General features: G+C 42.4%; 1 protein-coding gene across 5 annotated transcripts in view; it reads left to right on the plus strand.

The window, feature by feature from the left end:
• The window catches only part of adcy3a (adenylate cyclase 3a), a 66,630-nt gene that overhangs the window by 33,119 nt on the left and 19,141 nt on the right, over positions 1 to 14,370 (plus strand). For all 5 annotated transcript variants that reach the window (XM_026184467.1, XM_026184465.1, XM_026184463.1 and 2 more), the window contains exons 4-10: positions 566 to 696; positions 1,805 to 1,916; positions 6,603 to 6,730; positions 7,158 to 7,316; positions 8,539 to 8,704; positions 8,870 to 8,989; positions 10,716 to 10,858. In XM_026184467.1, coding sequence (XP_026040252.1) covers positions 566 to 696; positions 1,805 to 1,916; positions 6,603 to 6,730; positions 7,158 to 7,316; positions 8,539 to 8,704; positions 8,870 to 8,989; positions 10,716 to 10,858 — 959 coding nt within the window. The remainder of the gene's footprint in view (positions 1 to 565; positions 697 to 1,804; positions 1,917 to 6,602; positions 6,731 to 7,157; positions 7,317 to 8,538; positions 8,705 to 8,869; positions 8,990 to 10,715; positions 10,859 to 14,370) is intronic.

Raw genomic sequence — 14,370 nt, forward strand, 5'->3', positions numbered from 1 at the left:
TCCTGATGGGTGATGGTCTCCGCCAGGGCTGCCTTTTGTCAACAATTCTGTTCATGATTTTTATTGACAGAATTTATAGACGTAGCCAAGTGGCGGAAGGCTTTCACTTGGATGGTCTTGGAATTTCATCTCTGCTTTTCGCGTTATGATGTGGTTCTGTTGGCTTCATCGGGTGGTGGCCTCCAGCTTGCCTTGGAACGGTTTGCAGCCGAGTGTGAAGCGATGGGAATGAAAATTAGCACCTTCAAATCTGAGGCCATGGTCCTCAGCCAGAAAAGGGTGCAGTGCTCATTCCGGGTCAGGGATAAGTTCCTGCCCCAAGTGGAGGAGTTCAAGTATTTCGCGGCCTTGCTCACAAGTAACAGGAGAAAGGGAGCGGGAGATGGTGCTAATTGGTGCACCATCTCTCTAATGCTAATGCTCCAATGTGCATGGCAAAGTGTCCTTGTATTCAAGCCAAATAGAAAAGCAATAGGATAACCAGTGTCTTTTCTGTGAGGGACCTGATTATTACCAGTGTTGTTTTCTAATATGCTCTGTCTGCTTTTGCTTTTGTCCTCCACAGGAGCGTCTGCTCCTCTCCATTCTTCCAAAGCACATAGCTGATGAAATGCTTCAGGACATGAAGAAGGGGCCTAGTCAGAAAGAAATGCAACAGTTCAACACCATGTACATGTACAGGCATGAAAATGTCAGGTAATTTGGTACCTCTATAAACTTAAACCATCAAGGGTTCTGCATGTCTGTGAAGTATGAGTCTTGTGATTTTTGTCAAGGTTTGGGGATTTGGGTTTTATTTCCTTTGGTAATTCTAAATCCTTGTTAATATTTGGCTCAGGATTGCTGTATTCACTCAGTTGCCCACCACAACTGTATACTCTACAACAGGGGTCCCCAATCCCAGTCCTCGAGGGCCGGTGTCCCTGCAGGTTTTAGATGTGTCCTTGATCCAACACAGCTGATTTAAATGGATAAATTACCTTCTCAACATGTTCTCCAGAGGCCTGGTAATGAACTCATCGTGTGATTCAGGTGTGTTGACCCAGGGTGAGATCTAAAACCTGCAGGGACACCGGCCCTCGAGGACTGGGACTGGGGACCCCTGCTTTACAATTACCACCAGTGTTTTTGGACTTTGTGTTACTTTTGATTTGCATTTGAGCTATCAGAGTGTTTTACAAACTGTCTTTTGTCCTGCTCTGGTTTTTGGCATTGTTCCCAGCTTCACTGTTTGTGACCACTGCATGTTTGAAGTTAAAGGTTTGGATTTTGTATATTTATTTTTCGTGTGAGTTGCATTTGGGTGCTTTCTCTCAGTTACAATTCTAAATTGGCTTTAAATGTAGCTTGTACTCTAAAGTACTTTGAATAGTAAGACTAGAGTGAAGCTATAAAATATATTGATCAACATTAATGATGCCTTCACAGATGTGCACAGTACTCTTATCATGTGAACAATGCTGTTCAAAAATGAGTGTACATATTTCTTAAAAGAAAAGTTTTGCCTTTTCATGTTTGACATATTGTCTGTAAAAGAACAAACAAACAAACAAAACAGTATAAATATAAATCATTGCATTCTTTATTTACAAATTGCTTTTTGGAACATGGCTTGTATATATTTTAATATTAATGGATAAGAATATTGTGAAAAAGAGGCCACTAACTTAAAAATGAAAGCCGATGGTCCTATTAGATTTGCTTATACTAAGCTTCTTCTTGAATTTTTGAAAATGTGCATGAAGAATTTTTTAATGTAGCTGTTAAAGAATGATGTCAGTAATGTGTATTTTTTCTCTTTCAGTATTTTGTTTGCAGACATTGTGGGCTTCACCCAGCTGTCGTCTTCTTGCAGTGCTCAGGAGCTTGTCAAGCTGCTTAATGAGCTCTTTGCCCGCTTTGACAAACTAGCTGCTGTGAGTATCACAGTGTAAACTAACTAAAGTGATGTCACGGTTATTTGTTGTTATTTACATTTTTCCGATTTAGACTGAAATCTTTTATGGGATTCATCAAGATTACAAGAAATACTCATTTAGAATCCACCTCTAACCTTTATGTGATTTATGGGAGGTCATTTGAAATGATTGTCACATATCAATTTGTTGTAATGATGCTTCTTGGCAATAAATATTATACCATTGGAAAAAGCCTGTTCCTTTCCCCTCAAATGGTGCCACCTTTGCTAATGAAAAACCGCTGGTTCTGCTGTTGTTTTGATCTCTGGTACTCAGGTGCTGACAATCAGATACAACAATGGTCTGCTACAATGGTAAGGCATGCCACATTTGACTGATCTGGATAGGGCTTGTGCCAAGGGGCATCTTCAAGCTGCTGTTCTGTAAAACCAAGTTGCACCAATGTGCCTTAAATGCCCTTCACTGTCGGGCCTGTTTGCAGGTGTGTTGGCATCATGTAAACTGGAACCTGAACATGAGGAGGAATATTATGCTCTGTAATGAGTCCAGATGCAGTCTACTGATATGTTAATCTATTAACTTGTAGGGTAACAGCTTTAGTTAGAGGCGGTGTGATGGTGTGGGCCTCAGTTGGGCGGTGGGGGTGTGTGGCGGAGGTGTGGTTCTGTTGCTCAGCTGCAGGGGAGGGGTGGAGCAGTGTGTTCAGGGTGTGTTGTCAGGGGAGGAGTTATACATCTGACCTCATCATCCAATCATGGTTCCCCTGTAAAAGATGTTGCCAGGATCTGAGGTGGGAGGTGTGCTGTTTGTGGTACAGAAGCAGGGCAGCTGGAAAGGTGCACAGTGGAAACCCAGCCAATAAAGACGTGGAAAACTGCAATGCTGCTGTCGGGTCCATCATTGTCACAGCCGTGCCAAAACCCGAGTCGTGGCATGGCGGAACAATGACTGGCCCAACCAGTTAAGGCGTGGGCCCAGATGTTGGTGAGCTGCCAGCTTTGCAGTGGGAGCAGACAGCTGTGCAGGACCAGTCTGTGCACCAGACGAAAGTGTCGGAGAGTCTGGTCGCTCAAGGTGGTTCCTTGCTGACACTGCCGTCGCCCCCACCCTCTACCGAATGGGTGAAGGAGACAACCCCCACGCCTTCCTGGAGGTCTTTCGCGCCATGGCGGTGGCGTGCCTATGGCCAGAGGAGTGACCGCCTGTTCATGTACATCAGCAGGAAACTGTTGGAGTGGGAGGCTAGGTACAACACAGTAGAGAAGGAGTGCCTGGCCATCTGGTGGCCACCTGCCCTTTTACCCTATGTGCGTGTCATGCACCGCTACAGGAGGAGGTGCCAGGCTTTTTCGGCTGTGTATGGTTCTTTCACATGATACTGAGGCCCCTGTTTGTTAAAAGAATAAACTGTTTCATTTTCAATATGGATTGAAGTTTTTCATGGGCACAGTCCACGTATGTGGCGGCTCAATCCATAAATGGATTTTCTTTCCAAATGTGGAAAGACAACAGGCTTGTCAGTGGTAGAAATATGTATTGCCAAGAACAAAACACACATAAAGTTGTTTTACAACACAAATGTTCTGACTTTTTGTGGTAAGTTGATATATATCCATGTTTAGCAATGGTTGCTGTGGTTTCATGTCACTTTCTCAGTGGCTCAGTGTTGCTGTCAGTTTATTATTATGCATATGTATTTATGTTTAGATCACACGGGCCAACATGCTAAGAGCATGAATAATCTCTGCCTCTCTTCCACAGCATGTCTTATGTCCTGTCTCCCTCCTCTCAGCCTTGCTGCACATGGCTGCCCCTCCTTGAGAAACTTTGATTGTTGCCGTTCTGTCTGTATAGTTATAGGGTCTTTATCTTACAATATAAAGCACCGTGAGGGGACTGTTGTTGTAATTTGCCGCTTAATAAATAAAATTGATTTGAATTGAATTGTAAGCAACAATAAAATTGCAGACAACACATTTGAAGCTAACGGTAGCTGATTCAGTAAAGGAGAAACTCACAGCAAGGAGTTTATTTCTACCTACGATTGCGCCTGCAACACAGGACCTAATCCCTGAAACCTCGTTCAGGGTAGGGATAACTGCACTATTCAGAGGTGGGACCAAGTCATTGTTTTGCAAGTCTCAAGTAAGTCTCAAGTCTTTATCCTCAAGTCTCAAGTCAAGTCTCAAGTAATGTCAGGCAAGTCAGAGTCGAGTCTCAAGTCACTGGTGTAAAAGTCCGAGTCAAGTCACAAGTCTGAAATTTTGAATTTCAAGTCCTTTCGAGTCTTTAAAAAAAAAACGAAAAAAAGCATGTTGCAGTTATATGCTAAATGTAAATATTAGACCATGTAATTTTAAAATCTGTTTTTCTCAACACATGACAAAATAGTGAACTTAGAAAATATACACAAATTGCACCTCTTTAAAATGCAGCTCAATTAAACCTAGCTCCAAGAATAATTTTCACCGACAGTTCTGAGATAAGCTGCATGTTATTCTTGGATGCGGTTGTAGGACCAGCTTTAAAATCGCATGACAAAAATATCATACATATTAAAAAAAACTGCATCACCAACGTAGCCTGGACAACATTTGCTAGTTAGATGAAGTCAGCTATCTCATCGTAGCATATTTATAATTATACGGTTCTTGGAGTGAGTGCATACACTCATGAAGTTTAGTAACTTCAGGTCACTGCAACAAGCCCAGGTACAGTTTACCGACGGATGGGTGCAGGACCTTGAAATGCACCGTGTAGAACGAAAGACCATCGTACGTATCATAAGTTTACCAGTCTCACAAATTGTTGTCATAAATACACATTCGTTAACAGTTTATTAATAGGACCTTTGAGCTCAACGGTAATTAATTAGTAGTGGAAATAATTTCTGGTACGCGTTACAGAAATGTAGCAGTGACAATAATATTGTATGCTGTAATCGTACTGGGCAATTAGTGATACAAAAAACCTGTTTTATCCTGTGAATAAAAGTATATGTTTTTGTCAATGTACCATAATAACAGAAGCGAAACGCAATATTGTGTCAGGATAATTTACTATTTATGCACAATAAATAAAGGAGCATAGCGCGACAATTTCTGTTCAGTGCCAGACTTGCTTGTAACCTATATCACCAATTATGTTATGAAAATGACGTATTAACTACTAAAAAACACTGACCTTCGTGTAAATGCTTGGAGCAGACTAACCTGTGAGCTGGAGGGTTCTGGGACGTTATATTTGGTCTTTGAATCCAGGCCATCCGTCGCGTCTTTGTTACTTCGGAAACATGGCTGAACAATTTCTCTTCAACGACGTAATCCGATAACAACCGATCTCTTTACCCGTCGGCTTCCCGTGGCTGTCATGCGACCGGCTATTGCAGTTAATAATACAACAGCTTCTTGACATTTTTGTGTTTCTTTTTATCGCTGTATAACTGATTTTAATTGAAAGCCTGCGTGCGCTAGTACCGCTTGCCACGAGTTCCCAGAATCCTTTGCGGTTCTACCCGTGAATGACGTCACATTTTCAATCTCTATATAATATGCATGTTAAATTTTATATTTGGGGTAAAATATCAAGTCTTTTCAAGTAAACCGGTTCAAGTCCAATTCAAGTCCCAAGTCATTGGTGTAAAAGTCCAAGTCAAGTCACAAGTCTTAGAACATTTTTTCAAGTCAAGTCTAAAGTCATAAAATTAATGACTCGAGTCTGACTCGAGTCCAAGTCATGTGACTCGAGTCCACACCTCTGGCACTATTAGACAAAGCTGCTTTTGGCTGTTGCCTTGTTCACACGGGATTGCCACAGTGGGTAGCTGCACATGTTTGATGATTTGGCAGATATCTTCTGCTGGGTGCCCTTGCTGACTCCTCCCAGAATCGAACAGGATTTTGTTTGTTAGGCTAATTCCACTGTGACACTGTGAAAACCATATTTAGAAAATAAACTTTGTTTAGTGAGATCTTTTGGCGTTTAACAGGATGTGGGTGCCCTATCTCCAGGCAAGATTTACTGTTCTGTATGCTGTTCATGACTTACAACCTAAACCAAACTCGTGCCAGAGTCCTGTATGTTATCTACAGGTTCTGCATGCTCATGTGCAAATATTTCTCTGTAGAGATCCTGTCTTAATTGGTATGAGGCTGCACCCCAGTTTGTCATCATCTAGGAAGTGCTACTGCATGGCTCCGTACTGGCTGTGAACATGTACCCAGGTTGTGTATGAGCCCAAATGTCAAAGCTTACATAAGGTTTCACCAGTCTGGAACTAATTTTATGGGTATCTGCGTGACAGTAGAGCTCTATCCTTCTAGGTTGCCTAGCTTAATATGTTAGCATTAATAATATGCCAATAATGTTCGCAGTCCCCTAAACACCATATAGTGTACTATCATAGATCAAAGTGCCTTTTTGCATTATTTCTTATTAAAATTAGTAACAGGAGTAGCTTAATGCCCAAGATTAAGCTTAGCCTATGAGGAAATGAAGTAAAAAGACAGCTTGTGTGCTCGCCTCCATCCAGTCTGTGCTAACTGCCATCCATTGCATGTATGTGTTTCTAGCAGTTTAACCCATTGCTGTTGTTAGACCTGCTAAGAAGACAGCTGGACAGCGAGCTCGTGATTTATGTCCGATCTTGATCCACTGTCTGACTAAAACAGACCTGCCTTTCAGAAATACCACCAGCTAAGGATCAAGATCCTGGGAGACTGCTACTACTGTATCTGTGGGCTGCCGGACTACAGGGACGACCACGCCGCCTGCTCTATCATGATGGGCCTGGCCATGGTGGAGGCCATTTCGTGAGTATGAATGAGCACGCGTGAGGAGGGGCGGCCTGGGATAACTGCCTGATTCTAAGCTTTTCCAAAGATCAGACAGTTTCATCTACGTTATTATGGGATGTAGTGGGTTAGTCATTCTGTCCACAGTGTGGGATTGATCACACTGATGGACTCTTATTGACTTTTTGTGGATTGTAGCTGTGATGTAACAATGAGAGGTCATTAAACACAAATTGATTGTGATCCATCATGTTGGTCAGGCTCCAGAACATTGCTGTGCACGGATGGATGGCGTTTAGTGGCACGCCAGAGACGCTGTTTCCTGTATTGCTGGAATGTTTTTCTTCTTTTGTGGTAATCAGGCTTTGAGACAGCTTGATTATTACTCCAAAAAATGCTACCTGTGCTTTGTTTTTAACGCTGCTGCTTTCTGAACTGACCACAGGTATGTCCGAGAGAAAACCCAGACAGATGTGGACATGCGTGTTGGAGTGCACAGTGGTACGGTCCTGGGAGGAGTGCTGGGCCAGAAACGTTGGCAGTATGATGTTTGGTCCACAGATGTCACAGTGGCCAATAAAATGGAGGCTGGAGGGATCCCAGGGTGAGAACATCAGCTTCACACTACAGCGTAGTTGCATTGATCAATACTGATTGGACTGTGTTTCTCACATGGTGCCATTTTCCTTATTTCTCCTTCGATGTGAGTGTTTTCATGTGCCGGCTCATGTAAATAACATGCACAAAGTAGATGTGCTGTGTTTTAGTTTTTAGGTCACTGGAGATGTGAATAAAGTTCTTACTCTGAACCAAACATTTATATCATGTTTTTGTCTGTATCAGCTACTTGGTGTGTTTCAGAGAAGAGTCGCTGGACTATTCCCAGCCAGAAACAAATGATGCTGACGCTGCATGAATTGGCTAAGAGATCTGAAACTGAACCTGAAACTAAAGACACTCACTGTTACCTAATTAAACCACTTTTGCCTTTAAAACTGACAGAACGATTCAACACGGTGCTGCTAACATTCCTCAGAGACTTTGGTCCTTAGCTTACATGTTGTGTTGACGCGACCTGCTGCCTCGCTGTAAGCTTTCTGGTCATGTTTTCACCCAGAGCACTGATGCTCACTGGATATTTCCTCTGTTCTGGCCTCCCTCTGTAAACACTCGGGAGAAGTGATTCCAGTAGATCAGTCAGTCTGACACCAACAACTTTAAAGTCACTTAAATCGTCTTTTTTCTGATTCTTGCTTTGAACTTCATCACGTCGTCTCCACCATGTCTACATGTCTAAATTGAGTTGCTACCATGTGATCGATTAATGGTCTGATTCTTCTGGCTCTCTGCACCTTAATTGGATATTTCTCTGTTTTTTGTATCACCAGCTTCACAGCAGCTTGGTGCTCTCTTGTGGTTATTTTGGTTGAAACTGAATGTCAGTGATATGTTTTTTCATACTGTTTTTTTTTAACATTTATAATTGGAAGTTATATTATTATATTCATACGTTTAAAAAAGCTGTCATGATTTCCTCCCAATAACCGGATAAGAAGACGAATCTGTTGCTGTGAACCTCACCATCAAATGTTTTACTTTAAACTGCTTTAATTCTTTGTGGGTTTTGTGTTATTATCACAAGTTTAGGCTTTAAATGTTGTGCATATATTTACATTCAGTGTGTATTGATATTTTAGATTGGGGAAATAAATGCATAACCCAAAATACTCATACACAAAGCGTCACTTTGCACAGCACTTAATGTGGAAGTACAGTTGGTAGAACAATGGCCCGTGTAATCTGCGCCACCTTGTATGTGTGTACAGCCGTGTGCACATCTCACAAAGCACCATGGAGTGTCTTCATGGTGAGTTTGATGTGGAGCCGGGGAATGGCGGTGACCGCTGTGACTACCTGAGGGAGAGAGGCATAGACACCTACCTGGTGGTTGTTCCAAAAGCACCTGTGGGAAAGAATGGCATTAACAGCGTCGTAAGTAAAACGCTCCATACTGCTCTGCAAGTATTTCTATAGTCAGCGTTTACATGTTGTGAATGTGTTGCTGTATGTCGAACATCCACAATGCATGATACAAACAAAAGTCCTTCAGTTCTTCATAATAAACTCAGCACTTGCTGTTTGCTTGTTTCACATTAGAAACTGTCCGTAACCTCGTCCAATGGAAATTCCCCTCTGCTGATCAACACCACAGACTGTAATGGCAGTGTTCACACAGCCTGCACCACACCAGAGGAACCAGAGGAGCTGGACACAAGGGTAACCAAAGAGATGGTGTTTTCTCTAGGGCTGGGTTTTGATTATCGATTCATTGATTAAAATCGATTCTGGCTTGGATAACATGATATTGATTCATTAAAATCCTGAATCAATTTTTAATATGAATTTATTTTGCCTGAAACACCAGAATCTCAGGTTAAACCTCACAAAATTTCAACAACCACCAAACAGCTGAAACAGTAAATGAGAGCAGGAACACGGATTCTGCACAAAGACGTAAACACAAAGCGCGAAGCCGCCGACGCATCAGGATTAGTGAGATGTGACTTTCTCACCCGACGACACGGACGCGGACACGCCGCCGGGGCTGAAAGCCGACAGCTCGCTGATTTTGAAGCGTCGGCGGGCGCTTTGTGTTTACGTCCTTTTGGCGCTGATTCAGAAGCTGCAGGTTTGATCTCTCTCCAAACAACATTGACTGAACCAGCAGACAAAGAAGATCCAAACTAGCTTCACATAAACATCGTCACGAATTTCCTCCGACTTTTGTTGTTTTGCTTCCACCAGGATAAACACTTCATGTAGAGCTCTCTCTCGCTCTCTCTACATCGATAATCAAAACCCACCCTTACTGACTACCCACCAGTCTACGCTGTCGCCCGCTGTTTGTTTTTGTTTTTTTACTTACTTCCGACACGAGAGCCTCATTTCTGCTGTTCATTACTGAACAAACGTAAACAAATTATGCAAAATTGCAAAACGCTCAGCTGTGTCTCCAATCAAACCGCTGTAACTTTGCTCTGCTTCACTTTGTTTTTGATCTACTGCACAATATTTTTAAGGTCATCTGCTATAAAAACCCAGACCAGGAAAACCGCCTTCATGTTTTTCTGTTTTATGCTCAGTTACTTTGACACAAAGGCCTCTGCTGTGACGCTCACACCTCTGATAGTCTGGTGTCAGCTTCCTTTTTATCGATCTAAAAATATAGATATGTACTGATAAGTGATCAGAATTATAATATTATAATGAATAATAAATATTGTAAATAAATTATAATATTTATATTTATAATATTTCTCAGGCAAAATTTCTCCGATTCAAATCGAATCGATTCTAGAAATCAGTGACGATACCCAGCCCTGGTTTTCACACATTAACAGGTGCCTGAAAGTCCTTCATCACACAGTGCTGCTTTTTTTCCTGTCCTTGTCTGTTCTGATTGTGCCACACTTTGGCATTCTCATTCCCATTTTGCATTAGCGTGGCTGTAGCTCATCGGAAGATGACCTGAAGGTTGTCACTTACCCGAGCAAAGACCACAACATCACCATATCACCAGCTGGCACGGGAAGGTGCACCGTTGTTCTAAACACACACAAAAATTACTACACTCCTCAGTGACAACAGTACCTATAGACCAAACAGCCACTTCATAATCACATGGGACAACATAGAAGAGCCACCTCCACGGGACAAGACTCTGTCTGCATCTAAAGGTCAAAGGTCACCCTTTTGACGATGTCAGTGCTCACATTTTGGACAGAGAAGACAGATGGTTTAAAAGAGAAGTGAAAGAACACCGGCACTCGGGGCCTGGAGTTGCCCACCCCTGCTCTAGATCCTCCAGAATTAACCTCATTTTTTCCAGCATGCTTTGCTTATCTATTTAGTTAGTCTATACTTGTGAACTGGATAAAGAGCAGACTCCCATTTTATGAGGAGGCAAGAAATCCTAAACTGTACTCTAACCTTTGGATTGCAGGTGGTGAACCCATCGTTTCCTAATCCCCGAAGGAGGCTGAGGCTGCGGGACCTGGCTGAACGGGTGATTGATGCTCAGGAGAATGAACAGGAGCTCAACAAACTCCTTAATGAAGCTCTGCTGGAGAGAGAAACGGTTCAAGCGTAAGTGAATAGCCTCACATCACTGTGACGGTGCCGATCAGCGATACTGGTTTCTTGTTTCTTGGGGTGGCTGTAGCTCAGGAGGTAGAGCTGGTCACCTACTGATCGGAAGTAGGTGACCTGTGGGTCGATCCCTGGCTCCTCCAGTCTACATGTCAAGTATCCTTGGGCAAGATACTAACCCCAAGTTGCTCTCCAATGCAATGTGTGTGAATGTAGTTAGAAAGCAATCCGGTCGTTCAGTCTGACGTCACTAGCCGTGTCTGGGCCTAAACTCCGCTGCAGGTCCATATATCAAACGATCACTGTGGCATTACTGAGAGTTGAAAAACTGTCTAAAGTCTTTCATCTTTAATAAAATGATCAGCGTTCTGCTCTACCAGGTGTAACAATTGAGTTTAACATCCAGGCATCCATGAAAACGGAATTTATGACATTTAACGGAGTTAGAAGTTAGCAGGAAGTTAGCTCGCTAGCTTCTATCTAAATACAATATAGCATGTCCTGACTGCGGGGTTTTGGAAACAAATTAAAACGTACAGCTCTGTTATCACTTCCAGCATAAATGAAGACAGAAAACTAAACAGCAGTGACGTTTGTAGGGTTACTGAAGTTTGGCTAGCTGGTATATAATGATGTGCTACGTGACCGCTAGCGACACAGCTATGTTAGCATAATATAAACAAGCTAACTTTTTTTCCACTCGATAAAAGTTAACGTGAGTGTTCTCGGTGGTCAGGAACAAATGTAATCACATGGCAGGATGCTGTAAAAGGACCAAACTTCAGCCAGGAGAACAATACGAGGTTAGTCATTCATATACTGCTGCATGGGCTGGGCTGTAGTTACATCCTAAGGTTTTAAAAACTGAGCTTAAATAAATGATTAGCGGTAATAAAGGGAGGTCAACAGTGATCACTGACTGTTTTAGGAGCTTTTTGAGATCAAATAGAAGAAAATACATAACATTAAACATGTTAACAACACAAAAGCCATATTAAACGCAGACTACTTTAGACCCGGAAGTAGGATTCGTCACGTCATCACTGAACAACCGGATGAGTTGCCTTTTTTGCCATGATGCCAGGTCTCTCTTGAAAATTAGATTTTTAATCTCAATGAGATTTTTTACCTGGATAAATAAAGGACTAATAATAAGTACAGAGAAAGTGCTTGTGAGAATGGGTGTGAATGTGGCATGTTGAGTACTTCGGCAGAGTAGAGAAGCGCTATAGAAGAATCAGTCCATTTACCATTTGTTATGCTGCTGGTGCTTCAGTGGGTTATCACTGAGTGAGGGGTTGACAGGTTGACTGTTGGTACTTTTAAATGTCTCCACACCGACAATACCATTTACAGCTTTTTGCTGTTTTCATAAATATTACACATGACATCTTTGTCACTTATCTTCCACTCTTTGTGGAAGATAAAAGGTTATGGTTAGGCTGTGGTGGTCAGTCACCAACACAGTGAATCCTGGGTTCAGTCTACTTCAGGCCATAGTTTTTTGGTGGCATTTTTTTCCTTCCTCATTACTTTTTTCTCATTAGTTTTGCATTTCGCAAGGTCAGTGTCAGTATTGGTGGCATGAGGCGATACCTGCACCCTATAGAGGTTGCACAGGTAGTCCAACTCACCCAGATGACACATCAATACATCCCATTGCCAGAACGTTTGTGGAATCTCCAGCCACGTAGGACATTCCAAGATAACGGCAGTTACTCTTGGACAGGGCGGCAGAAAATGATTAACCCATCAGCAGGACCGATGTCTGAGATACCTGAAGTCCTGACATTCCCTTCTGGGCTGTCACTGCAACGGATCACGGTTGATCGGTAATCCGAACCGATCCCACTCCACGGTTCGGCAGCACGTGATCTGAAGATTCAAAAAAGAAGAAAAAAAAGTATGTGTATGGTGGCGTGCTGGGTCTGTCAAGCGATACTTATGGCCAGCGCTAGCGGTCCAAGTGGAGGAGCAGAGGCATTTAAGCAGCCCTTTGCTGCCCAACCCGACCGGGCTAAAGCTATTACAGAAGCTACTGGGGTGTTTAGCTGCAGACGGGAGGCCGTATTCTGTTGTGCAAAACAAGGTTTAAACTATGATGAACATGCTTGAGCCACGCTATGATATCTCGTTGCGCGTCCACTTCAGTGACAAGATCGTTCCAAGCATGTATGAGCAGGAGATTTTTACATTTATGGCTGAACTGATCCAGGCATCTTCTGTTGCCCAACTACAAATGACAGCTCAAAGCCCTGTACTGCCCTATATTGCACCTTAATTTGTTTTTATATAACTGTGTGGAGTGAATCTTGAGTTGAATGTTTTTAATAGGCAAAAAATACTTAAATAAGTAAATGTTAAAATTTTGTCCTTTTTTCTGTTTGTGCTGATCCGAAAATCGATTTGATCCGTGACTTAAAACCGTGATCCGATTCAAACCGTGAGACTTTTGATCCGTTGCACCACTAGTCGCTGCCTGGCACTGTGGAGCCAGAGTGACATCTGCCATAGGCTATCCCAACTGTCTTAGAGCGAGAGGCAGGGTACACCCTGGAGGGGTTGCCAGTCTATCGCAGGGCCAACACACAGAGACAAGCAACCATTCATACTCACACCTATGGGCAAATTAGAGCTACCAATAAAACCCAAGCCCAATAACTGCATGTCTGTGGGAGAACCCACGCAAACATGACGAGAACATGCAAACTCCACACAGAAAGACAGCAACCTGATGGTGGACTTGAACTCAGGACCTTCTTGCTGTGAGGCAACAGTGCTAACCACTGTGCCACTTAAGTTATTCTGATTCTGATTAATTACTAAAGCTTAGCTTTGACATCTAGCAATAGCCACAAATATGAAACAACAAGCTAGTTTTATAACACACAGGTAGCAGTATTGCAACAACGCTCTAAAAGTAAATAAAAGTGTACTATAGTGTAATAGATATTCGTGAAAACCAGGAAAACCCATCATCCTGGACTACAGTAACGGCTGCATCAGTACAAAGTTAAGTAAGCTGTTATGATCTTGACAGGAAAGAAAACAAGCATGCCTGGTGTGGGGTCATTGGCTATTATAAGGGGGTTGAGGAACACCATGTCCTTGAAGTTGTTGTCTGGTTTGGACAGATGTTGTAGTGGAGCTTCCATGATTGGTCACATCAGAGAGTGTTTCCCACTGTGAGATACCAAGTGAGCTTTGAAAGGGAACCATCAGTTGAGTTTCAGTTAAATTCCATTATGTGTTTTTGAAGTGGTAGTTTAATTTTTTGAGCAGTATATTTAATAATCTTTAACCTTCCAATCTTGTATCCACATGTGGGAAAAGTGGAGCCAGTGATCAAACCAAATCTCTGATTGAAGTTCAAGTAGGCAGCAGAGATTTCCTTTTCTTGCTCGTGGTATAATATGTTATAGTGTTTGTTTGCAAATTGGCAAACTCCAACTCTTACTCTAAACAAACGCACCTGTCTTAAAATACCATAAATAAGACGTAATCAGTCC

This window comes from Astatotilapia calliptera, chromosome 11 (assembly GCF_900246225.1).
Source record: "Astatotilapia calliptera chromosome 11, fAstCal1.2, whole genome shotgun sequence".
NCBI lineage: Eukaryota > Metazoa > Chordata > Actinopteri > Cichliformes > Cichlidae > Astatotilapia > Astatotilapia calliptera.